Source organism: Berghia stephanieae, chromosome 11 (assembly GCF_034508935.2).
Source record: "Berghia stephanieae isolate SIO BIC M18660-M18661 chromosome 11, UCSD_Bste_1.3, whole genome shotgun sequence".
NCBI lineage: Eukaryota > Metazoa > Mollusca > Gastropoda > Nudibranchia > Aeolidiidae > Berghia > Berghia stephanieae.
Window position 1 is genome coordinate 26,559,855 of NC_088370.1, and position 27,500 is coordinate 26,587,354.

Genomic DNA, 27,500 nt, shown 5'->3' on the forward strand with positions numbered 1-27,500 from the left:
GGATTAACATTCACTCTTTTGTTCTTAACATTTGTAAGAGTCAAATAGTTTAGCCGTGATGAGTGAGAGACAATAGAGCTCTCACCAAACTCATTGATCACAATGCACAATTGTCAATCCCAAAACAAAGGATATCGCTCAGTCTCTCTTTACAGCTGTCATTGTCTACCTGTTGTCAAGACTATGCACAGCCCCCTCGTCTCCTATCTAATGGCCACAGATTACATCACAAACCCATACTGCAAAGCCCTCTTTTGTCTCTCTAATAAAGTGGTGACATAATACTGTAACATGATTTTTAAGCAAGTGTTATCAAAGGCTACGTCTGCCGTATGCAAAGCCTTCGTTCACTTTATCCTTACCGACCGTTTTCAAGATTTTTCATAACATGTCATACCAACTCAACTCAAAATTTGATTTTTGAACTTAAACTCAAAAGCAATAAATATCTAGATAGATCGACGTGCACTTATTTGCAGGTCTGATGACCCAATTCCATTTGGGCTCATTGTTGTAATGGAAATCTAAAAAAAAAAATACGCAAAATATTGTTCATTACAACAATGTTAAACTAGGCCCATAAGTGGGTTCGGATGTCAGACCTGCAAATATGTACACGTCTATATAGCTGGATGTTATACATAAGTTTGTTCAGTAAAACAAAAATAACTATACTAAACAGCATTAAGTTTTTATAATTGGATTCAATAGTCTAATGTCACGTCGCCCAGCAACGGCGGCCATCTTAGTTCTAAACAAACAAAATCGTTACTTTTTATTCTTCATGCTGACTAGAACATTTCATATGTCTTGTGATCAGAGTGTGTAAAAGTCAAAACATGATCAGATTTATAATGTTTGTTTTTGTTCCTCTGGATACGCTTTTATGCTCGTCGGAGAAATATTTCATAAGGGCGTCCGCCATTGTTCCGATAGTTTAGAAATAGTTACTAAGTTACCATGCGTCATTACGAGGGAAGTGACGTTACGACTGTTGAAGCGTACGTATTACAGCAAAAGAATTTTCTTCAAATGCCTTGATGTACAAGACAAAAAGGAAAAGGGAAAAGACTAATATGATGATATCGAGACTCTGAGAAAAATAGGGTATGGGGAAATGTCAGATGAAAACAGAGTATAAAAAGTCACGGGGGTCAGTGCCAAAGTCAGCATCCAATTGACACGACACCCTCCGCCTGGCCGAGAGAGAGATAGAGAGAGAGAGAGAGAGAGAGAGAGAGAGAGAGAGAGAGAGAGAGAGAGAGAGAGAGAGAGAGAGGAATTTGAGCGGTTGCAAAACTGACTGAGCTATCCAACCACAGCGTGGATGGTGTCGTGTCAATAGGATTCAAAAGTCTGATGTCACGTCCGCCCAGCAACGAGCTGGTGCTAAACAAAGAAATCGGTAATTTTTATTCTTCGTGCTGGCTAGAACTTTTTCACATGTCATGTGATCAGAAAAGTCAAAACATGATCAGAATTATAATGTTTTTCTCCTCTAGATATATTTTTATGCTCGTCGGAGAAGTATTTCATAAGGGCGCCCGCCATTTTCCCAATAGTTTAAAACCAGTAAAAAATTATTATGCATCATTACGAGGGAAGTGACGTCACGACTGTTGAACCCTATTACCCCGGACTGAAAGCACCCATGTGAGGTGACCCGATTACTGAAATTAACATCGGTTACAAGATCCCATCTAATTTACAAGTTACAAGCCTTTGTAGATCATTGAGATGTGATTACTCCAGAGGGAATTCCCAATGGGGGAATGCAACTGGAGACATTGAGAAGGTTTTGTGTAGAAAGAGAGATGACATCCTTTGTTTTGGGGAGGGGGTGGTGAAAGCTGACGGTGGACAGAAGTTATATCGGTCCCGACAATCGAATAGGATTAAGTAAGTAAATGAATACTTTATGAGATCTTGTCAATTCGGGCCTTCCAAAATATCCATACACAGTGTTTCCCCAGAGAACGTTACATGGGTGTTCTCACGTTGCTCCCGTTTAATTAACTATGTACAATGACCAAAGGGAGAAAACCGCTTAATTATTTCGCAACCCCAAGAATGCACGAGTTACATACTTATAAATCAATGCTTTGAGGATAAATAAAAATAAACTTTCAATGTTATCAAAACGTTGTTTTATATCATAATCTTTTGATCTTATTCTCGAATTTTACCAACCGATGCTTAAGACTTTCAAACAACTAATGTTTGTACTTTTCTAATACTTGGTACATTACAAACGTCTATGTAAACATTTTTACTTTTACAGCTCTTCTATGGAAAAAGTTCAATTTGTTCCATGTTGAGAAAGTGATACAGTGGGAGGAAAAGTGCGAAAGACAAACAGAATAACTGTATTTTGATCATCGACTTGGAATACGCCGTCAGTCAAAGCAGATCATTTTGCTCCCTCATATTTTCAAATGTTTTCAGCAAGAAACCCGGAAACCAAACTAATGGATTGTTCTATATTCTCAGCTGAGTTGTAGTACCATAGATAGACCATAGCACAAGTAACAATTGATACCTGGTTCATTCAGTTTGGTAACCAATTCAATCAGTAGGCTGCTCTGCACCGAGAGAATGTCTGTCGTACCTAAAAGCTTATTCACATGGCTCATTCTCCTTGTCTTCGTGATATTTCTTGCCATTCGAATTGACGGGAAGGTGGATTGGAACTGGTTCATTATATTCATACCTTTGTGGGTTCTTGACGCTGCAATCATCATCCAACTTGTTGGTAAGTCAGAGAGGTTTTCCTGTCCAATATCAATCAATGACCAACTCTCTCTATGCTAAAGTCTCGTTTCAATCAGTAGTCGGGAGGCCTCCCCTACACCACCTTATCGAGAGGCTGTCCAGTGAGGGAATTATCAGTCACAGATTCTGAGCTTTTTGCAATAGTAAATTTTGAGCAGTAAAAAAATCATCATAACTTTGGAACCGTTTTTAGATCTAAAAGTAAAAGTAAGATATCATATTATTAAATGGTTTCTTTAATTTAAAGGCCTATTTATTGTATAAAATAATTATATTAATTTTTATTTTTGAAAAAATATCAAACAACCTACCTAATCAATGATGGCGATGGTGAGGGTGATTGTAACCCTATTGGGGATAAGTGGGTTTTTTTAGTAGATTATCACAGAAGGTGTGGAGAAATTCCTTATGTAGGCGTAGGCACCACTTCAACAACTGTTTAGTAAACATACCCACTGAGTTGCTCACCAGGGGTCTGGAGTTATGTCATAACTTGTGAGTTACAGTTACAGTATTATTTTTAATTACCTATCCATGAAATAAATAAATAAAATAAAATTCCCTTTATTCATCCCCAAGGTGAAATTTGTCTTAAGGGTTTATTTCAAGGGAAGACTGGAATAACCCAGGCGTCAACTGCAAAGTGAGCTAGGGCGAGGTGCCTTGATCAAGGCCACACATTGAGGCGGGTAGTCGAACTCAATACCATTTGGGTGCGAAGCAAAGACCGTACCACTGAGCCACGCTGGTATGGTGGGAGTGGGAGAAGGATTAAATATTTACAGATAAATTTTGCGTCTATTATTGTATGGTCTTTATTTTATTTGGGTTGGAACGCCCAGGAACTCTCAAGCACAACTGATAATCATTGCAGATAACTGGAAATTTTTAAACCATGAAAATAAAGAATAGTCACCATTTTATTTTAGTTGCTTGATAAATGTCAATTTGTTTCATTCTTTGAATAATGAAACTAATTCAAGGTGAGCAACTCAGTATATTTATTAATAGTCATTCCTTTTTCTCTTTTTTTTTTTTTTTTTTTTTTGATCTCAAAAAGCAGGCAATTGCAATAAGTCACTAAGGTTGGAAGGGGTTGTGGCCCAAAGCCATTTCCTCAAATTATTTACCCAACACCTAGCCGGTAGATATATATAGTCAATAAAAATTTCAGCCATTGGAAGAAAGGCTTTGGTCAGTTCAGTATTTTGATCATCGCAATGATAAAGATAGGGTCACGAAAATTATGAAAAGGAAAGCATATGCTTTTATTATGCGTTGCTATTTAAATGTATATATATATATTATAATTCCACAAAATTGCGTAATTTCTAACGTAATTCTAAGTATTGCACTCTCTCATGAATCGTGCAATCCCAACAAATTTAATTGTAACTGCAACATGATCAAACAGATTTTCTCTGCAAACATCAGCATCAGACTGTATTCATTGTTATAATAATACTAATATAAATGAGGACTTATATTTCAATTTTTAAAATTTTTTTTTAATAACGGAAATGGATAGATGCATGGAGATTTCCATATACAAACTTTAAAAATTTTGTTGGATCATAATGGATTTTACGAATCTGATTATAATTCTCATGAAGGTGAAAATGGTGGAGTCTGAATCCTCCAAAAATGTGTTATCTCTTTACTCCTTAATTGTCCACCTTTTTTGCAATTTGAATTGATGTTTGGTCATTATTCAAGTGATTGTTTTTTATTCAATAATTTCAAAGTGTTCAAATTTTGATACTTTAGACTTTTCAAAAAATCATATTTAATCTGTTGCAACGTTAATCAAGAGAAGTGTATTGGTAGGTAATTAGGTTGACACCTGCAATGTGGTCGTGTGGTGTGACACTCGCTTTCGGACCTTCCAGGTCACAGTGCAATGCCTTAACGACTCGGCCACTTCACCCCCTCGGCACTTTGATGGTTTACTTAAGTGCCAAAATATCAAATATACTGGGCAAAATTGTGGAAAATTGTAAAATTTATTTATTTAGGTTAAAATGATGCAAAAAACCACAGGGGTAGTTGTGAGTCCAGATATTCAGTTGGTTCACCTGCTGCGCAGGCTTAGGGACCTGGATTGATCCCAGGTAAAGTTGAGATTTGTGACTAACTCCCCTCCCCCCCTCCCTTGTCCACCATGCAGTGATTAGGGTGCTGGCACGTGGGAAGTACTTTTCTGATAGTCTGTCATCCGTAAACAAAGGGTAGAAGTTGTAAATAACTGCCTATTTTATGCTTCAGAAACGGGGATAAAGCTCTGGTTCTGTGGGCCTTATGGAGGTGATGGACTATGTCTCTCTCTCTCTCTCTCTCTCTCTCTCTCTCTCTCTCTCTCTCTCTCTCTCTCTCTCTCTCTCTCTCTCTTCTCTTTACCTCTCTCTCTATATATTTGTTAATAAGGTTATCTGATATTCCCCTTATTCTTCTCCACAGTGAATATCATCATCCACCTGATGTCATCGATTGCCAGCACAGTGGACAGGAATGACATGACAAAGAAACGGAAGTTTGGGCTCTTGTCCTGTTGCCTTTTGAAAATTGTCTTTCAAGTGTTGCTTTGCCTTCGCCTGGAATCGTTCGACATCAGCATGTACTATCTATTCATTCCATTCTGGATTTTCATCACCATGGGAATATTTGACAACTTTAAGGTGCTGATATCAAGACATCCGTATCGGTGACATTTTGGTGCTGCTATCATATTCATATTTATTTGGATTATTAATGTTTGTGCTGTGGTGTAGGGGTAATGCATCCAAACTTGCCTTGAACTTATTACAAAGGTCCTGGGTTCACCCAAATTTGCCTTGAGCGTATTACAAAGGTTCTGGGTTCATCCAAGTTTGCTTTGAACTTATTACGAATGTCCCGGGTCCAAATCTCTGTTCAGTCGCATGGGAGACCCACACTATCCTTTTGTTAAAAAGCAAAGAAATATAAAGTTGCCCTGGAAATTTATTTTTTTCCAATTGTTTTAGTCCAAAACAGATGTACAAGTACTGGATCCTGAAAGTCTAAATGTGTCATTCTGTATATTACAAAATATGTGCTGCTAAGTGGTCTTGTAATTTGAGACTTCGGACTGGCGCATATTTGAGTCCTCGGAAAAGGCTCATTTCTTATATTCTTCTTCTTCTAGGTTCCATGCCTGGTCCAGGCTTCGGATACTGCATGAATTATCTCTCTCCATTCCTCCCTGTCTCTTGCTTTTTCAAACAGCTCTTGGATTGTTAGGTTGGTGAAGCCCTTCAGTTGGTCTATGAGTGTTTTTCTTTGTCTCCCCCGGGCGCGTTTACCAGGTATTTTTCCACAACTTGCCAGGTATTCATTCTTATCTTTCCTTACTATGTGTCCGAAAAAGGATAGTTGTCGATCCACTATTAAGGGCATTAGTTTCCTTTGTTGGTATGTTTGTTTTAGCACTTCTTCGTTCGTTTTGTGTGCGGTATACGATATTCTCTGCATCCTTCTCAAGCACCACATTTCAAAAGCTTCAATGTTCTTTTGTGTTTCTGCATTTGTAGTCCAGCTTTCGCATCCGTAGAACAAGATTGGCCACACGTAGCACTTCAAGACTCGGAATCTAATCCCGAACGACATCTGTTTGTTTTTCAAAATGTTTCCCAGGTCCATGAAGGCCTGTTTGGCTTGAGTTATTCTTGCTCGTATGTCTCGGTTACATCTTCCATCTGTTGTCACTATTGAACCTAGGTATTTAAAACTTTCTACGTTGGTAAGTTGCTCGCCGTGAATCGTTATATTGCAGGTGTTGTTGTTTTCGGGGTTTTTCTGTATTACCATGCATTCTGTTTTGGTGATATTCACTTCCATTCCCTTGGCTTCACTATCTACTACCACTTTGTCAACAATCTTTTGAAGTTGGATTTCTGATGTCGCAATGAGTACCGTATCGTCTGCGTATCTTATATTATTTATGTTGTGACCTCCTACTTTTATTCCCTCCATATTATTTATGCCCCTCATGATTGTTTCTTGGTATAGATTAAACAGATCTGGTGAGGCAACACACCCTTGACGGACTCCTTTCTTAATAGGAATGGAATTTCCTGTAGAGTTTCCGATTTTGATAGATGCCTGCTGGGTGTAGTATAATGTTTGCATGAGTCTGAGGTCTTTCTCATCAGCGCCAATGGAGTGCAGTTGTTTTAGTATTTCTTCGTGGCGTACTCTATCAAAAGCTTTTTTGTAGTCGACAAAACAGAGGTATAGTGGGGTCTGAACCTGTATAGCTCTTTCACTTAAAACACGGAGGAGGTATATTGCGTTCCTTGTCCCTCTGTCAGGTTGGAATCCATATTGTTCTTCTGCGATTTCGGGGTTAATCTTATTCCTTAGCCTGTTGATAATTATACGCAACAGTATTTTGTTGATGTGACTTATTAAACTTATAGTTCTAAAATTTTCGCATCTGACTGCACCTGCTTTCTTTGGTATTGCTATGAAAATAGAGTTACAGAGATCTTCTGGAATTTTCCCAGTATTGTATATATTGTTGAATAATATGTGAAGTTCATCAATTGCTAGATCTCCTAGGCTTTTTAATACCTCTACAGATATTTCATCAGGGCCTGTTGCTTTACCATCCTTCATTCGTTCCATGGCATGTTCAATTTCACTTTTGGTGATGTTTGGTCCGCTTAATGGTTCTTTGAATTTCAGTGGTGGTTCATTTCTATTTGGATCATTGTACAGTTCGCCTATGTATTCTACCCATCGGCTTTCTATATGTTGTTCTTCAAATAGCAGTTCCCCTTGTTTGTTTTGGATACAACTTCCTGCTGCTTTGCTTTTCCTTTTCCCTGATAGTTCTTTTATTCTTTGGTGAGCTTGTTGGGGGTTGGGTTTGTATTCTCTTTCGATTTCGCAGCATTTCCAGTCTAGATAGTTCTCGTGTGCCTCGATGCATTTGGATTTAATGTGGTTGTTCAATGTTTGGTATTCTGCAGACCCTCTGTTGCATTTTCGTCTTTCTTCAAATAGGTTTAGAATTTCATTTGTCATCCATTCCTTTTTGCTGTTTGTTTGAGCTATTGGTAAGTGCTTTTCTGTAGTTGCTTTGACACACTTTTGGAATATATCAAATTGTTTTTCACATTTTTCGTTATCAGGTTCACTTTGGCTTTGTATCATGAGTGCATTTTCAAATTCTTCTCTCATTTTTGTTTGTATGCCATTGTCTTTGCATAACCTGTAATCCCTCTTTATTCTACCAGCTGTTCTCTGAATAGCTTTAAACTTTATCCTTACTGTACAAACAACTGGGACATGGTCACTGTCTACATCGGCACCTGGGTAGGTTTTGCAATTTAATATGCCATTTCTGAATCTTGATGATACTGCTATAAAGTCTATCTGGTTCCTTGCTCTGTCCCCTGGTGATTGCCATGTCCAGGTTCTTCTTGGGTGTTGTTGAAACCAGGTGTTTGAAATCATTAATTTATTTGTTCTACACCAATCTGCCCAGATGTTTCCTCGTTCATTTCTGTCTCCGAGTCCATGTGGTCCGATTATGTCACCATCTCTGCCTCTGCCAATCTTAGCATTTAGGTCCCCCATTACCATAAGGACTTCTTGTGATTTACACATTCGTTTTGCTTTGTCTAGTGAATGGTAAAACTCTGTCATATCTGCATCTGTCGCCTCTTCTGTTGGTGCATAAACTTGAATAATATTGGTGTCAACTACAGGTCCTCTTAGCTTAACCAGCAAAACTCTGTCTGAGATTGCTACATGCCCTTTGTAAAATTTGGTTGATTTTTGGTCTAAGATCATCCCTACTCCTTTTTGGAAAGAGGTTCCACCACTCCATATGATCTTATATGTCATGTTGTTTTCTTGTTTTGACATGGTTCCCTGCTCTTTCCATCTCATCTCTGCCAGGCCAAGAATATTTATTTGGAGCCGTTTCATTTCTTTTAGAATGTTGTTTAGTTTTCCTTTTTGGGCACAGGTCCTGACATTCCATGTCCCAATTTTGGTTTTGTCACATTTGTTAAATTTATTTCGCCTAGTAACTGGCTGACTGTTCGATGTGACCTGACGAACATCACACTCCCAACCGAGCGAGGCAGCAGTCTTCCGTGAAAACATGCTCCCCTTTACGCTGTCACCATTTAACTTTTTGGACTTATTCATGCAGTTAACTCGGCAAAGTTACAAGAATGGTTTGCCATTGCCTATTCTTGTCGCCCTCTGCAGTTGGCCAGCTTGACCTGTTATCGTTCGACACCACGAGGAGGTTGCAGTAGGGCTTGATGATGATCTATCTTTGCAGACTTGGCATCATCCATTTGTCGAACCATTTCTTATATACTCTCCCTGTAATCAGATGTAAAATGGCAGTTAACAGCGTTGTCTCAGTTTGCAAAAAATGTTAATACTGTATCGCCAAATAGACGCCGTGTCTCATCCTGCATGTTAATTGTTGCTATATAAAGAACTGAACGAGTGTATGAAATGTGCCAGACAAAGCAAGAGAGAAAAATACAATGAAAAAAAAAACATCCCCAAAAAATCAGTTGACCTTTGTGTTCAGATCTTTATCTTGTACCGGTGCCTGCTCCTTAATTTCCTAAGTGTTGCTGTTGGCTTGGGAACCCTTGTGAAGTGCTTGGGGTACATTTAGTGGATATTGCACTGTATAAATAAAAGTTTTATTGTCTGCTGGGAGAAATAAGAATTTTTAAGTGCTTAGAGTAAGATGATAAACACTGGATCTTTAGGGTTGTAGATTTACCCATACCCAGCAATTTTCCATGTTTTATCGGGGAAATTCATGGAATTTTTTTTTTTCATTACCGATTCTTCAGAAAAAAAAATCAACATCACCAATGGTCATCATAATCATCACCACCACCATCATCATCATGTCATCATTACCACTACTATTTATTTTTCAGAATTGATAATTTATATTGTAAAGTGCCCAGAGCTTGTATTTTACCCGAGAATGAGCACTGTATAAATGTGTATTATTATTATTACTACCATCATCATCATCAGCAGCAGCATCAATATCATCATCATCATCACCAGCATCATCATCATCATCATCATCATCATCATCATCATCATCACATGTGACAAGTCCATATATTTATACAATATACACAATATATTTATTATGTCTGTACATATTCACTGTAATATGATTGGACAAAAAATCCCCCTTTCTAAATCAATTTAAGGGTAATTTGATAATTCCTAACTGGTAAGAATGATTTGTTGTAGCGTTCTTTGTCTGCTTTTAAGTGTCTAAAGTTCCCTTCAATTTGAAGGAACAGGGTGTGTAGTTGATTTAGATTTTGTTTTCTCCATTGACTCCAAACTGAATTCAGCATTGTTTGCCTGTGTTTGAACCGTACAGACAACTGCTCACTTGTTGTAGTTGAAGTTTTGTCATCACAGGGTGGTGCTGAAGTTTGAATAAAATCAATTGGTGGTAATGGTAAGGGGTCTCCATGATCATTTGTAACGTGTATGAAAGGTCTTTTGTTAATGAAAGATTCAACTTCTCTCAACAATGTTCTTCATTCCTCAAACAGTTTAGCCTTTCCTAATGATACGCTGTTTTGATACTAGAATTGAGTCATTCATAAAATCCACCAAACCAAGGAGAATAAGATTAAGATGAAATGAAGTAAAATTTGATATCCGAACACAGCGATTGTCATAGCTTTTTGAAGGACCGAGCATTGTCGCATACTATTAATTTAGGAGAACCTCTGCGACTCATCATCTGTCGAAGTACCAGCATGGTTGAATTGGGAGACATGTTAGATGTTAATTCCAAATGACAGGCTCTTGTGACTGCACAAGAAAATGTATGCCTTTCCTTCATTGGTAATTAGTGGACCGCAAAAAATCCATACTGACTGTCTCAAAAGAATTTTGTTTTGTAACTCAGAAGCTTGGTAAAGGCGCAGTTGTCTTGAGAAGGTAATCTGTGCCTTTACATATAAGACATTCATTGATGATTCGTTTGGCATCCTTTGACATTCCAAAAATGTCGCAGTTGACATAAAGTGAAAGAAACACCTGCATGAAAGTTGTTGTCATGAATATCTTTCACAATCAGGGAAGTAAATGGATCTTTTTGTGGTAGTCATATTGGTGGATCATTCAATGTTCTTCCAATGCTTCTCAGCAAACCATCTTCAGATAAAATAGGTGTGAGATAATGTAGCGCACTAGATTTTGGAATATTCTCATTTGATTGAAGGAGCTTTATTTCTTCAGAAAAATGCTCATTTTGTACATATTATTACAGCCAATATTGCTTAGCTCTTTCAATTTCATCCACAGAAGGAGTAGGAACTTTTTGATGTAATGTACCAGCAACAATGGTTTTAAAGCGATGTGTATCAGTGCCAGAATTAATTAATCCAATGTTAATATTACGTCAGGATTCCATATGACATTGTATCTAGGTAGTGAAGGTCTCGGATTGAATATTCCTTTCATAAATCTATTGACTGTTTTGTGGTAAGAATCATCTTGTCCTTTTATGTTCAAAGATGAAATGGCACTCCAAGCACAGTTTATTGTTCTATATCCTAAATTCTCGTTTTAAAGTATAGTTTAAAAATCCACAACTACATTTGCAGGGGGAGAACCTGGATCAGAATTCCTTTCACTACAAAATTTAAGGAATTTTTTTATGTACGTTTGAACCGCATGACATAGGCTGTGATTTTCAGAACTTTCCTTAAATCATTGTAATTTGATATCGTTGTTTATCCACGGTGCAGATTTTCTATTTGTGACGATGCGCATCTTAATGGGGGCAAGATTGTTATGGAGATTTCTCAATTCAGTGTTGTAAGAACCGATCTTGTCTTTGTTGACCATGAATTTTGGAATTATATTTATTAGCTCTTTGCTGAAAACTTCATCGTTTATTATTTCTCTTGATACGATGGTTCTCTTTTCTGGTTTCAATTTTTCTGCATGTACCTCGAAACCTACATCTATAACGTTGGGGCCCCTTATCTTACTTAATAATACGAAGACATGCAATCAATGATGGAGGAGGATGAAGATAATAATAATAATAATAATAATAGATCTTTATTGTCCATAAATATGGCAATTTGTCATTTAGTTACACTTGTTATAATGTTAAACGATAACTGTAAGATTGAACAGATATTTCACTCCTACTTATTTTCTCTCTCTCTCTCTCTATCTATCTCGACCACATTATTGAATGTCGATATTATTGGTATAGGAGTCCATTATATAGTTCACAGTCTGTCTACCTAAGCTATGGCAACGCACTTTTTCCGTCACAAGTTCTCTTAAATAAAATTGTGATTTCCACTATTTCAAGTCCAGGTATGAAAGATTTTTATCATATTGTTTTTCAGATAATTAGGGAACCAAAATGTTTCTCATGATAACATACAAGCGTTTTGTGACATTCTCTCCCTCTTCAAGAACTAAGTCCATCTGACTTTGGTCCAACTTTAACAAAAAAAACGTTTGACCAGACTCTAGAATAGAAAGGCAGTCTGGACCATGATTCTCTGAATCTTTTACAGCTTCTAATTTTCCCAACTCTCTCAGCTGAGGCTCTTCCGAAGCTATCATATTCGGCATATTATACTGGTCCTCCACGTCATCAATCAATGTAGCTGTAGCGACCCCCAGTAATCCGATTTCTTGTGTGGGCGATTCAGGACACTTATGTTCCCAATACTTTTTCAGCATATTGGCATGATATTATGTCTTCTGATATTTCCCTATATCAATAGTGTAATTGTTATCACCTACCCTTTTAATGACCGTAAATGGTCCCATCCACTTCAGTTGAAGCTTGTTCGATTTTGTAGGCAAAAGGAGCAACACATTCTCTCCTTTATCAAAAGTTCTTGCTTTAGCCCTCCGGTCGAAGTGCGATTTGTATCGTCCCGAGGCTCTTCTCAGATTGTCGTGGGCGACTTCAATAACCTTCTCCATCTTTGCGTGCAGGCCCACCACATATTGGTAGGTTGTCTTTACTTCCTCATCCGTGATGTTACCTGTCCAAAGTTCTCTGAGTATTGTCATAGGGCTTCTCACAGGTCGTGCATAGAGGAGTTCGAATGGCGAGAATCCAAGAAACTCCTGCGGTACCTCTCTATAAGCGAAGAGAGCGGCGTTGATGTATCTGTCCCAGTCTTTTGGTCTGTCATTGGCGAGTCACTTTAACATTCCTTTGAGAGTTCTATTCATCCTCTCAACTAAACCATTACATTGCAGATGGTACATTGATTGATTAGCTGCTTCACAGAGAGAAGGCGACTAACTTCATTCATCATGTCGGAAGTAAACTGAGTTCCATTGTCATGTAGCATTTCCTTTTGCACTCCGGTACAGCTGAAAACATCGACTAACGCCTCAGCCACGTGCTCTGTGTCTATTAAGTTTAATGGCATCGCCTCTGGAAATCGCGTGCAATAATCCATGAGAGTAAGGATGTACCAATTTCCTCTGTCTGAAGCTGGTATGACGGGTCCAATGATGTTCACGGCAACACAACTAAATGGCTCATCAATAAGAGGCACTTTAGTCGTCTGTCCCTTGAGTGCGCTCCTTTGGCACGTGTCACATGATCGACAGAATCTACTCACATCATCCCAAAGATTCGGCCAATAAAACTCTAACAAGATCCGATCAGTCGTTTTCTTAGATGCGAGATGTCCAGCCATGATGCTCTCGTGGGCCAGCCTCAATACTGTCTCTCTCAGTTCTCCCGGAACAACTACCTGCCTACATACATCTCCATGGTATTTTGTTGGTGACTGGAAAAAGCGGCAAAGCACATCATTCTCGAGTCCAAACCATGTGGTGTTGTTTCGACCACTGTGTCTACGTTCGCTCATTTCCGCCAAATTTCTTCAAATTGTTAGAGACTTATCCTTTTCCTGTTTTTCAACTAGGTCTTTGACAGTGACTCCGATATCTATTGATACTGGAGTCCGCAATGCTTTGATTATTCTCTGCTTTTGACTTCGTGTCTCCACAGCCGTCGTTTGCTCATCACATTTAATACCTGGGCACTTGACACCTGGGATATTACCCAAGATTACAGCATACAAAGGGGATTCCGTCTCAACGTCTTCAATTTCTCCTGCATAGTAAGGACAGTCGAGATATTTGTTAATGGTGCTAGTACAGACATTCTAGGCTGATTTTCATATATTCCTCTTTACCGGGTACAATTTTGCTCAAGCCCTTCTTAATAACAACAGTGCTGCATCCACTGTCGCTCAGGACCGTGACCTTTTTGCCATTTAGATAGCCTTCCCGGGTTGGCATCTGTTGCGCTTCCTCGTATCCCTCGCATATTGTGGTTATACAGTGTTTGGGATCTGTTATATTATTACTTGCGCCATTCGGTTGCGTTTTCTTCTGAATCTGCGGATTCTTCTTGGACTCAGTGCTTTTGATTTTGTCCCTCGCCATCTGTTGTTTTAGCCAACAATCATTTTCATGATGATTTTTGATTCCACAAAATCTACATCCACTGATAATAGCACTCGCGGAGTCCTGCAGTCCCTGACTTTGTGACCAAATTTCCTGCAGTGATGACATTGTAATTGTTGTGATGATCTGTCCTTGTTTGTAAGTGGTGTCCTGTTTGCAGGATATTGCGTGGTGACTGGAGGTTGTTCTGCTTTTCTATCATAACTAGACTTCACATAAGCCCCTGCTGCACCGTGAACACAAACATACTTTTCCATTTCCTCCACCAAATCATTGGCTGTATAAGGCTTTCTCTCTTTAACAAACATGAGCAAGTCCTTCATCAGCTGTTCCATCATGAACAAGTCAATCAGATCGGTAGACACATTCTTGTCCTTCTCTGACAACTGTATCCATTTCTCAAGATAGGACTGGATTCGTGTTTTGAACTGACCAATGCTTTCTCCTGCCTCCGGCCTACTCTTCCTGAACTTTTCTTGAAATCCATCTTTTGTCAAGTTATAACGCTTCAGCAGAGCATCCCTGACTTTCTGATAATTCATCGCCTCATCTTCATCAAGTCTCGTATACACTTCCAATGCTTTTCCTTGTAGCAAGGTGGAGAGATAAATTGCCCAGTGATGCTTATGACTCTCGTTTTAATTGTTGCAAATAAAATGTAAATCCTGATCGATTTACTACTCACATTAAATTGCGAAGCCCAAATAAATGACTTTCAACAAACATCGGCTTAGCGCCCGTAACGCAATAATCTTAAAATTGTAAAGTACCAGTACATATCAACATTTAGAAAATTACCATTTTGAGCAGTCCCTTAGACTCTCAATCACAATTAGCTCGTAGCCCGCAACAGTAATAATGGTATTGGTTTTGTAGCAAATGGTAACATCACAGGAAACAAGCATCATAACTCAAATAACAAGCGTTTTGTGACAAACTTGGATATCACATTCTGTCTTCTTTAATTTTTTTGTTATAGTGGCCTCTTCAGTCATTGTTCTGAGCGGGTTGACTGCTTTGTCGACGTAGCCTACTGATTCATAAAATCGTTTACTTTTTGTCATTTGGACTTTCATGGCTTTCCATTCACATTCTCACATTTGCTTCAGATTAAAATTAAAGCCTAATTTAGTGTTGAAATCGCCGTTAAACACATAAAAACAAAAAACAAAAACAAACAAAGCTTAATTTCTGGGTGGGGTTCCCGACTTCCCATAGTGGGCAGGGAGGTAGTTGCTGTGTCTTCTATCTCCCTGTATCTGATTTCCAATTACTTTCTCTCTTTGTCTTCGAATGAGATTACTTAGTTTTGTCCTGACCTTGGCTGGCAGGGAAATAGTCAAATGGATAGTTATTGTTTTGGGAGATGATATATTTTCCCTTGTAAATCATCTCTCTGTTCTGTACTGGTATTTTTTATTTTAAACATATGCGTGTATTCCTCTTAGTGGGATCTTGTGCTGGTGTCTGGGTGAGACTTTTAGGTGGTAGTGTGCTCTTGTAATCTAAATCTGTTCCCTTTTTGAACCATTCCCCTTTGTGTTACTTTTCCCTTTAATTTCCTTTGATTGCACATCTAGAATGTCTTTACTATCCCATTTTCTTAATTTTTACTGGCGCTGATATGACCTATATGTGTTGCAAGCGCCCTAAAACCTTTAAAACAAAAACAAAAAACCAAAGTGGTGTTGTAAGAAGAATTTTATCGCTCAAGAAACTTCCGATGAGCATTATTCTGGGTTGTTTCAGGTAACCATTTTCTTCGGCATATTTTCGCATGTGTTCTCCGATATCTTGTTGCGAAACAGGATTTGTTTTTGAAGATTCGTTGCATCTCAGCAAAATGTTCTCGCAACGCTTCTGCAACTTGGATATCGCATTCTAAAATTCTACTAACCCAAACAGACTGTCTTCTTTATTTTTATTTTTTTTTTCATAATGGCCTCTTCAGTCATCGTTCTGAACAGGTTGTCAGCTTTGTCAAGGTACTGATTTACAAAGTCGTTTACTTTTTGACATTTTGACTTCATGGCTTTCCGCCATTCACATTCCCACATTTGCTTCAAATTAAAATTGAAACCTTATTTAGTACAGAAATCCCTTGTTTATTAAAAACATAGATCGTACATTCTGCAATTCAAAATATTATTATTATCATTATAATATAAACAAAGTACAGATGAGTGAATACTCAACACAGAATAGGTCATATTATATTCATTTATTTATTTCCACACTTAGGAAATAGCGGATCATTATGACATATCTATATTGTAACAAATTGAAAACGAAATGAATATGTGTATGTTGTGTATATCGCACGCGTGGAAGGAAGAGAGAGAGAGAGAGAGTGTGTGTGTGTGTGTGTGTGTGTGTGTGAGAGAGAGAGAGAGAGAGAATGAGTAGGAGTGAAATATCTGTTCAATGTTATAGTTAATTGTAACTAAATGACAAATTGCCATATTTATGGACAATAAAGATCTATTATTATTATTATTATTATTATTATTATTATTATTATTATTATTATTATTATTATTATTATTATTATTATTATTATTATTATTATTATTATTATTATTATCATAATATTACATAAGTCTGATTTTTGTTTTCCGGTTAACTGTCGTATACTCTGGAAAGACGCGTATTTAAAAATTTGGCCAGAAAACTCGTCCTTCAAATATCGATCGATTTAAGTTACCCTCATCTTGGCAAAAACTCTCAAACCTAGAACTTCCTTGAAGACCTCGCAAGGTCCCAAGTTTTATTTGTTTTTTGTTTTTTGTTGTTTTTTTTTTTTTTTTTTTTTTTTTTTTTTTTCTTAGGTGTGGGTCATTTAAATCGATTTCTATTTCAAGGACGAGTTTTCTGGCCAAATTTTTTTTTTAAAATACGGCAGTTACCCGATTAATTAAACTATGTGGTCTTGTGGTATGACACTCGCCTTAGGATCGGAAGGTCCTGGTTGCGAGTCCCGCTCTGAGCGGCGCCATAGTTGAGTTCTTGGATACGTCTCTTTATTCATATTTCTTTCATCATATCCAGGTGTAAAATGAGTACCTGGCCGTCAACAGCGCTGTATCTGTTGGTCGGGGGAAAAAATTGTAATATCGCCTAACAGCATAGCCATCGTTATGTCATAGCCTGGTACTGAAATCCAAAAGGACTGGCATTTTGACGTCATTATTTGTTGGGGTTTTTTTTTTTGCACCGCCGAGTGAGTTGTCGTTAGTAGTGCTCATGAAAACAAGTGTTTTCTTTTGTGGCCAAAGACTGGCATTTTGACGTCATTTTTTGGTCAGTGTCAGGCTATAGATAGAATGCACTTGGCCAAGGAGTTCACAACATTGCCATCCGGAAGTATAACGGACCAACACACAAACTCTGTGTAACCATGAACTTTTATAGTCTGGTTAATACAGTTTAGTGAGAACAACTCACAAACGCGGATGGCAAAAACCATAACAAAGGCCTGAGTGACGTCATCTGCATACTATCTATAAGTTAACGATGGCTACGCTAACAGGCGGTCATGTCTCGTCCTGCATGTTAAGTTTGTTGTTGGCTAGGGACCCCTTGTAAAACGCTATGAGCACGCTAAGTGGATAATGCGCTTTCCAACAAACAAAAGGCTCAAAGCACAGTATAGATAGTTCGAAGATGACGTCACTCAGGCCTTTGTTATTCTTTTTGCCATCCGCGTTTGTGAGTTGTTCTCACTAAACTGTATTAACCAGACTATAAAAGTTCATGGTTACACAGAGTTTGCGTGTTGGTCCGTTATACTTCCGGATGGCAATGTTGTGAACTCCTTGGCCAAGCGCATTCTATCTATAGATAATAGTATGCGCTTGGCTAAGAAGCTCATAACATTGCCATCCGGAAGTATAACGGACCAACACACAAAACTGTATGTATCCATGAACGTTTATAGTCAGGTTAATACAGTTCAGTGAGCATTACTCATAAACGCGGATGGCAAAAAACAATAACAAAGACCTAAGTGACGTCATCTTCGAACTATCTATACACAATCTAGTACCGATGTTTGATCAGACCGTAGCCATCGTTAACTTAAAGCCTGACACGGACCAAAAAATGACGTCATAATGCCAGTCTTTGGCCACAAAAGAAAAACAAATCGTGAGTTGTATTCAATAGTTCAACCAATGAGACCACTTGTTTCCTTGAGCTCTACTAACGACAACTCACTAGGCGGTGCAAAAACCAAGTAAAACCAAGTAATGCCAGTCTTTTTTGGGTTTCAGTGACGGGCAGATTGCTTTGTGAATCCAGATTTTTGAATGCTTAGAATATCACACTCGTTGATATTTGAAAATTATGTAAATAAAATTACTTTATATGCCTCACATTTGTGTCGTTTATCCTTATTATTACAATTTTTTTAAAGTTAGTTTTTCTTTCTTCATTAAAACTATTTTAATATTCCGCTCTGTTCTGCATCTGCTAAGTAACCAAGCCAGGGGGTTCCTGACCTCCCATAGTGGGCAGCGGGGTACATACGGTGTCTTATATCCCCTTATATCTGTTTTCCAATTGCGTTCTACTGTCTTTGTCTTGGAATGAGATTGCTAAGTTTTTTCCTGGCCGGAGTCTTTGGCTGGGAGGGAAACAGTCGAATGTATAGTTATAGTTTTGGGAGATGATATTTTTTTTCCTCTGTCATGTACTGTTATTTTATTTATTTGTAAACATTTGAGTGCATTACTCTTAGTGGGATCTGGTGCTGGTGTATGGGTGAGACTTTTAGGTGATCTCAAACTAACTACTCTGTGGAATATGCATCTGTTCCCTATTTGAACCACTCCCCTTTGTCTTACTGTTTTCCTCAAGTCCTTTTAATTGTACATCTAGAATCCTTTCACTGTCCAATTTTATTCCTTTTTACTGGCGCTGATATGACCTAAATGTGTTGCAAGCGCCGTAAAACCCTTAAAAACAAAAAACCAACCTGAAACGTTCCGTTTTGGTATTTTGTTCGTTTAAAAAAAAAAAAGCTGTTGCATTCTAAGCTTCTTTCTATCTAGCATTTGAGTATCTTTTTGATTTTGTGATATTATGGCTCGATGTGGAAATGTGGTTTTACAGAAGAATGATGAGGGTGTCATGGATGGAAAGGAAAAGAAATGAAGAAATTTTAGAAATGGCAAACAGAAAAAGATCACTGATAACAAAAATCATCAAACGCCAAATGGAATTTTTAGGACACATTATCCGCCACCCTGGTTTGGAAATACTCGCCTTGACTGGAAAGATGAATGGAAAAAGAATAAGAGGAAGACAAATAATAACGTATTTGAAAGGGATAAGAACTTGGACAGATGAAGCTGAGAAAGGTGGCGCTGCTTTAATAGAATTGGCAAGAGATAGATCAGCTTGGCGGAAGATGACCTCCGACGTCTGCTTCAGATATGGAACTACATGAGATGAGATGGCTCGATAAATAATTTGCACGTCGTCCGGGACTGTGTTTGTGGGAAAAATACTGAGCACTAAATATAACTGACTGACTGTATATTGAACGAGTAGTTTTCTTAACTTTTTGTAAACAATCATTGAGAGCAGATACGCATAGAGCGATCAACACTAAAATGTTCTCAATCTTGCTCACTGTAAGCAATACAGAATAACGTTTGTGCTTGGATTTTTGGGGAACACAAGGTATGCATCACTAAAAAGGGAAGGTAAAAAGTATTCCCTTTAAGGGTTTTATACAGGTTCGGGGAATTTTTAGTGTTTTGTTTTTTTCAATGCTTGGTTATTGGGAAGACCTTCCGAAAGCTCCTCGTGCTAAGGGAAACAACTCAAATATTCCCACAACTAATCCTCAGAAAAAATAAAACCTAGTAACCTTTACCTAACCCTAATAGGAAAAAACAAACACTCTAGCACCTTTACTAAGACCTATGACTAACCCTAATAGAAAAAAAAAATCCTCCGACCTCGAGCTAACCCTAATGGGGGAAAAAAAACTTGGACTGCTTTCAATACTTCACAAAACAAAATGGTGACGGAAAACTAAAACAATAACAATGGTCGTATTAGGAAAGCTTAAACTTTCACTAATCTATCAAGGTTTGTTCGAGAGTTTTTAAAATGCTACTAGATATATATTGACAAATTGAATAAATAAACGCATGATAAAAGATCCACGGTGAAAATACTAACTGAAAGAAATGCTAGCACGAGGAGCTTTCGGAAGGCCCCCCTTGGTTATCGTATCGTTTGGGCTGACGTGACTTATTTCCTGGTCTGATATGGGCTCATTGTTGTAATCGAAATCTCAAAACATGACGTAAAATATTGTCCAGTACAACACTGTTAAACGAGACCCATAAGTGGGTTCAAAGGTCAGCCCTGCATGCATGCACACGTCGTCGGTTAGAGCCGATGCTTAGGCATAGTCTTAGATCATAGTATATTCAATATCATGTTAAATCAAATAGCTGTGATGAGAAGCACGATTCAAAACAAGTTTATATGATGCTCTTTGTTGTTTGCTTTGTTTTGTTTATTTTCATGTTTATTTTTGTTTTGTTTTGTTTTTTAGGGGGTTGTTTTTGTGTGTGTGGGGGAGGGGGGGGGGGGGATTGTTGTTTTTATTGGGAGGGGGGGGGGGGGGTTCTTTGTTTCTTAATTTTTGTTTTGGTTAGGTTTGTTGTTTGTTTTGTTTTTTGTTTGCTTGTTTAGTTTTGTTTTTTGTTTGTTTTGTTTTTGTTTTGTTTTTTTGTTTTTGCGGGGGGGGGGGGTTGTTTGTTTTTTGTTTTTTGTTTTTTGTGTGGAGGGGGCGGAGCCTTTTCCAAGGACTCAACTATGCGCCGAACCCAGGACCTTCCGATCCGAAAGCTAGTGTCATACCACAAGACTGCATAGCCATCTTAAGTACTAAGGGTATGTCCCGATATGAATTTGACGGCGTTATATCTTCTAGTTGTTCTCCATTTAAGAGGATCTGGGCGGAATAAAAAAATGTTTGCTTGCCTCGACTGGGGATCGAACCTGGGATCTTAGATGTGTTTATTTTATTTTCTGTTTTGTCTAGGAGTTTCATAAACACCTTTTTCTCATTTTATTCATCTGTAAAAAAAAAAAAATCTCATGTTATTGGATTTTATTTTTTCAAAATAAAATGTGCGGCTATGTGGTCTAGTGGTATGACACTCTCTTTCGGATCGGAAGGCCCTGGGTTCGAGCCTTGATCGGCGCATAGTTGAGTCGTTGGAAAAGGTTCTTTACTCACATTTTCTGACGGTAGTCGGGTGTAAAATTAGTACCTGTCCGTTAACAGCGTTGTCTTTGTCCGAAAAAAATTGTAATATCGCCTAACAGGCGTCATGTCCTATCCTACGTGTTAAGTGTTGCTGTTGTCCAGGGATCCCTTGTAAAGCGCTTTGAGCACCTTAAGTGGATATCGCTCTATATAAAAACTCACAATTTAAATATAGTTCGGCGGGAGCAGCGTGGCTCAGCGGTCTTTGCTTCATACCTGAAAGGTACCGAGTTCGAATACCGCTGCACTTTGTGGCCATGAGCAAATCACTTTGCCCTAGCTCAGTTTCTGGCGCTGCACAGCGGCTAACGCCTGGGTTATTCCAGTTTTCCCTTGGAATAGGCCGTAAAAACAAAATTCCCCTAATAAAGGGAATTTTATTATTTTTATTATTTATTCAAAATAAAAGTGAATATGTTGGTGATACATATGTCATACAGAAACTGTAATTTACATTCCCTTCTGTTTCAGCGTGGACTCCAGACAAAAATCAGACTTACTATGGCGAGACGTGGGTATTTGAAAGCTCTGTCAAAACAGTCCAAAAGACTGTTCGTCTTTGTGGCGGATTTTTTGCGTCAGTTTCGCACAATCATTCGTATTTTCTTACTCGTCTCCTCATTGGCTGTGTTTAGCGTCATTGGCGGGTTTCTATTCCAACTGGTGGAATCGCCTCCGGAGCAACACACCATCAATTTCATCAGCCGGAAACGACACGACTTTCTCGTCGTCTTGTTCAAAGTCTTCACCGCCGGCAAACCGGAAAAAGAAGAAAAGAGCGAGTTCGACAACCAGCTCGGTTTTTACAGCAACGATTACACCGCTGCGATCAGGAACGGAACTTTTTTCATAGATGGTAAGCCGAATCCTCAGTGGACGTTTGAAGGGTCCACGTACTTTTGCGTGACAACTTTTACACAGCTCGGTTTCGGAAACTTGGCCCCGAAATCTTTGCTAGGGCGTTTCGTCTCCGTCTTGTACGCCTTTTTCAGCATTCCTGTCGGGGCCATTGTGTTTGCTGAGCTGGGCATTCAGCTGAACAGTCTGATAATCAGTTCGTGGAGAACCGGTTACAAGTCGTACATGACCATCAAGGAGCAGGCCAACGAGGACGTAGACAAGTATGAAAAATTCGATCAAACCCTGAACAAGTCCAAAAAGGAACTCATCGCTAAGTTTAGGAAAAGAGAAAAAGCAAAAGGGCCGTCTAAATGGACGAAATTCATGAATGATGTCAGAGGCGTCGTGGAAAGGGACACGTTAGCCAATGTGAATGCTCGTCAAGATGTGGGCGGGGGTGGTGACGAGTCCAACATGACGACCTCGGTGGACAGTGGCTTGAATGATAAAAACTCCAATAACCGAAGTGAAAACACCACCACCACCACCACGGCTCTAGGCGTCGACTATTGCCAAGGTTTGAGAAGAAGGATACGTTTTAGTACCCCGAGTGATTTTTATCTTTCGGCCGAGAAGGAGCACGGCGAAGAGGCTTTTTATACACGCTGCGATTGCCCGTCGTCGACGAACGAGGATGCACATTATTTGAATTTGAACGTTGATGGTGACGAGCTGCCTATTAGAAGGAAGGAGCAGCAGCCAGATGAGCTTCGTTCGCAAAATCTCGAATCACAGGGATGTCTTAATACCAACGGGGTCTATAATAAGAGATACAGCAGGGTATCTGGAAATATTATAGAACGCGAGTCACAAAAGCGGGAAAGAAACTTTCAGAGAATTCGTGGTTCCTCGGCCAAAAGTCATGACTTCTTCAGAAAGATTGCCACTTCGCCGTGTTGTCCTTTCATTGTTCGGCTTGCCTACTTGAATAATATTATATATGATAAAATGGTTAAAAAGCTATTCGTGATCCGTGTAAGAAAGTACAGATTGAAAGGTCAAGGACGGCTAACACGAAATAGTCCACTGATGACTGTGTCTCAGGCAACAAGAAAATTCTTTACAAATATAACCTCATATGTGACATCTAAGTTGTATTCAACTAACGACCCCGTGTTGACTAGTGTAGGCGGTGATCTTGACCGCTTTGGAAGAGAAAAAATTGGAGGAAAGCCAAAAAGTATGTGGAGAATTGGAAAGCATGAAGAAGGAGAAGAAGAAGACGAAGTCAACAACAATAACTCCACGGGCTTTGACTTGTCCGATTTCGAAGGCATGGAAAATGAAATAGAAGCCCAAATGAAGGCGCGACTAAACGAGATGAGCGACGATGAGGACGACATGAGCGAAGGGAACGTGCATGACGTGGAACCCACCGGCTTGATCGTCATGAACTCCGTGATGACCTTGGGTTACGTCGTCCTGGGCACCTTCATCACCACTCTGTTTGAAAGCTGGAACTACATGGACGGTGCTTGGTTCCTCATCATGTCCGTGTTAACAGTCGGGTACGGCGACGTCATCCCGGCTGACACCAAATCATTCGCCTACTTCATGCCTTACATCATCCTCGGAATGGCCATCTTCGCCAACGTCATTTCCATGTGCATGAGATCCCTGACTCGAGTCACCGGTCACATTTCCAACATTGGTAAAGACATGTACAACACCGCCAACGCCCGTTCGGCTTTTCACCGTATACGTCGCCGGGGTCAACGCGCACGGCGACGGTGGCTCATCTTACGGCAGCACGTGCTCAACGGCCTGCCAAAGACGCTGACGGACGAGTCGAGAGAGCACAAGCGGCTCCTTGTTCAAAGGGAGAAGGAGGTGGCGAGAGACGCGTACCGAATCTACTTCTCTTTGTTTTATAAAGATAAACTGGCGCAGATCAAGAGAGCGACCGTCAAAGCCCTCGCCCGCCGCAAGCAGTCGTCGACGATGTCTTCCAAGCATTTCTCATTCCTTCAATCTCAGCAATCAGAAATGCAGGATGCTTGGACCATGTACGAGCCGCCCTGGTCATTTTGTAAACGTCTCAAATGGAGAACCAGACGGCGATACGAAAAGTTCAAAGCTGCCTTGGTGCCTTCTGTTGACTTTATGTAATACCGATTACCCCTCTCTCTCTCTCGCTCTCTCTCTCTCTGTCTCTCTCTCTCTCCCTCTCTCTCTCTCTCTCTCTCTCTCTCTTTCTTTCTCTCTCTCTTTATCTCTCCATCTTTATCTCTATCTATCTCACCCTCTTTATAACACACACACACACAAACACACACACACAAACACACACACACATAAACGCATTAGAGTGACGAGACTCGATTGGACCAAAAGGGTCGAACTCCTCGAGACAACCAAAAACTATCGTCATTGCATTTGGTGGGGAGAAAGGATGGGTGGGGAGAGAGAGAGAGAGAGAGAGAGAGAGAGAGAGAGAGAGAGAGAGAGAGAGAGAGAGAGAGAGTAGTGTGGCTAAACAGTATGGTACCCAAAAGATACTTAGTTCAAATATCCACCGCGTTATGTGACCTTCAGCAAGCCACCTCTCCATAGCTCAATGGGCTTCAACAGTCTTGACGTCACTACCCTTGTAATGACGCATAGTAACTTAGTAACTGGTTCTAAACTATCGGAACAGCTTTTTACTCACATTTTCTAATCGTACTGGGATGTAAACTGTATACCTGTAAACAGAATTGTCTGTATCATGATGCCTCGTCTTACATGTTAAGTATTGCTGCTGTTGGTTTTACGAACGCCTTGGAAAGAGCTTTGAGTACGTTTTAGTGGACATTGTGCTATACGTTTGCTCTAATCAAAATGTGTTATGATATTATATAGACATAACTTTTGATATGATCTTACAAAAAATAATTTTATTTTTTTGTCTATTTTTAATCTGAATTTATTGATGATGGTAATGTGAAGATGATGATGATGATGATGATGATGATGATGATGATGATGATGATGATGATGATGATGATGATGATACTGATGATGATTGCGCTGATAATAAATGTTGACTTTAAAAATGACAAAAGCATATTTAGTAGGGGGAATTAGGCTAAAACCGTGCAAATTCGGGTTGAAAGCATGAAAATTTGCATACAGGTTGCTAAGACCCATAGAAAAAAACATCTGATTTAGAACCACTCTGGCAATCAATCATAACGTATCGGTTTAATGCCTTAGATTTTACCTATTACAGCTATATTAAACAAGGGAAATAACTGCATAAAAATATATATTTTCTTCATAATCATTGTATTAGGGAAAAATAGTCTAAAGCCGTGCACATTGGGGTTGAAATCCTGAAAATTGGCATATAGGTAGCTATGACCCGTATAAATAACACCTGCTATAGAACAACTCTGGCAATTTATCATAACAGTGCGTTTTTAGCACTTTTATTTTTTCCTATATAGCATTACTTATCCGAGGAAATAACCACGATAATACAATGTGCGTTCTAAAACTTTAAATACACCGGTAACCATTTACGCTAGCTAACTGATGGTTATTTCGTGTTGTAACTAGTAGATAAAAGAGGGAGAGGGAGTGAGTGGGAGAGACGGAGAGAGAGAGAGAGAGAGAGAGAGAGAGAGAGAGAGAGAGAGAGAGAGAGAGAGAGAGAGAGAGAGAGAATTTTGCTCATTACTGTACTGACCTAACACCCCCCCCCCCCACCCCCCGCATCTACATAAGTCAGTGCAAGGCAAACCGGACCTTAAACACTTGCATCGGGTGCCGATACATTCTCTCTTACATGAACACTTGGTGAGTTTTTGGGACACTTTTGACAATTCTGGAAATAAGCTCCACAGTGGTTCATGTCGATCGTCACATTTGTTGCAGGGTTCTCTTCTATAAAAGATATAATGTTAGCAAAAGCTCGACTTCTTTCAAGAACTGTGACATCATCGGTATCATCAGCAGTGACATCTTTTAAAGCTTGTTTTTTAACTATCGTGCATGACAAAGTCTATGGTAGTGTGCCTCCTGGGCAACTAAATCTCCTCCGGCAATAAATGACAACATATCAGTATCAGAATCTTTGATAGATAACGCTATTTCACGAATATTTTCTTCCATGTCTGTTGTCATTACAGAATGGAGTACTCCAGATTCCATGTTTTTACAACAAAAAAGCACGTTTGTTTATTATAGCCAATCTCTAATTTGTCTCATTATTCGCGTGGGTGGCGAAATAAATTCTATCTCACACGATGACTCCTCCAAGTCAAATGACGAAGTTTGGAATTCTTGTAGGGCATTTCTTTTAGATTTCTTTAATTCTAATCGCCTAATTTTTTTGGCGTTAAATTTTACACGACAATACTTATGCCACTTAGCATCATTTTGTTTTAAGCTTTCAAAAATCTCATTTTTTTTCTGATGAATTTGAAAAAATTGATACATCCAACTTGTTTTAATCACAAACCAAGGAATTGAATTGTGTTAAATCTTCAAAAAGAATTTCATAGCCTTGCCCTTTGTCATACCTCCTAGACTTGGAGGGACATTATAAACGGTCTGGGTTATCTTGTTGACATATCAAACACTTGTCCCATTCTCTGGGAGCAGTTCTTTTTGCCATTGTATATGATGATGATGATGATGATGATGATGATGATGATGATGATGATGATGATGATGATGATGACAATTATAGCGTTCTTATATAATTTAAGTAGTATGCCAACTCGTTATTGTCATCAAGTTTGACCGAAAATGGTTATAGGGGGGGGCGGGGGGGGGGGAGAAGGAGCACTGCCCTTTGTCAACACCGGTTATCGGCATTTATGGAGCTGTGTTCTGCTAGTCTGTCTTGTCTACCCCTCTGCTCGTCTGCCCGTCTGCCCGTACGTTTTAGAGCAATTGATTTTAATTATTAAATCAGATGCAGAAAAATCTCATATTATAGAATATTTCTCGCCAGACGTCCTCTAAAACGAGTGAAATTGAATAATATTTACGATTAAATAATTTGTATGGTTCGTGAATCGAAAGTAAAGGG

General features: G+C 39.0%; 2 protein-coding genes across 2 annotated transcripts in view; both read left to right on the forward strand.

Annotated features, from left to right (window-relative positions):
• The first annotated feature begins 2,306 nt into the window (after positions 1–2,306).
• On the forward strand, positions 2,307–9,635 carry LOC144957343 (transmembrane protein 60-like). Its single transcript, XM_078888514.1, has 2 exons — positions 2,307–2,752; positions 5,230–9,635. Exons 1-2 carry the CDS (start codon positions 2,596–2,598, stop codon positions 5,475–5,477), a joined length of 405 nt encoding a protein of 134 aa, XP_078744640.1. The 5' UTR covers positions 2,307–2,595; the 3' UTR covers positions 5,478–9,635.
• A 10,236-nt stretch (positions 9,636–19,871) lies between these two features.
• LOC144956834 (uncharacterized) overlaps positions 19,872–27,500 on the forward strand; it is a 9,571-nt gene continuing 1,942 nt past the window's right edge. The window contains exons 1-2 of the mRNA XM_078887589.1: positions 19,872–19,971; positions 22,052–27,500. The exon at positions 22,052–27,500 is cut by the window's right edge and continues 1,942 nt beyond it. Coding sequence (XP_078743715.1) covers positions 22,082–24,589 — 2,508 coding nt within the window. The 5' untranslated portion in view covers positions 19,872–19,971; positions 22,052–22,081 and the 3' untranslated portion in view covers positions 24,590–27,500. The remainder of the gene's footprint in view (positions 19,972–22,051) is intronic.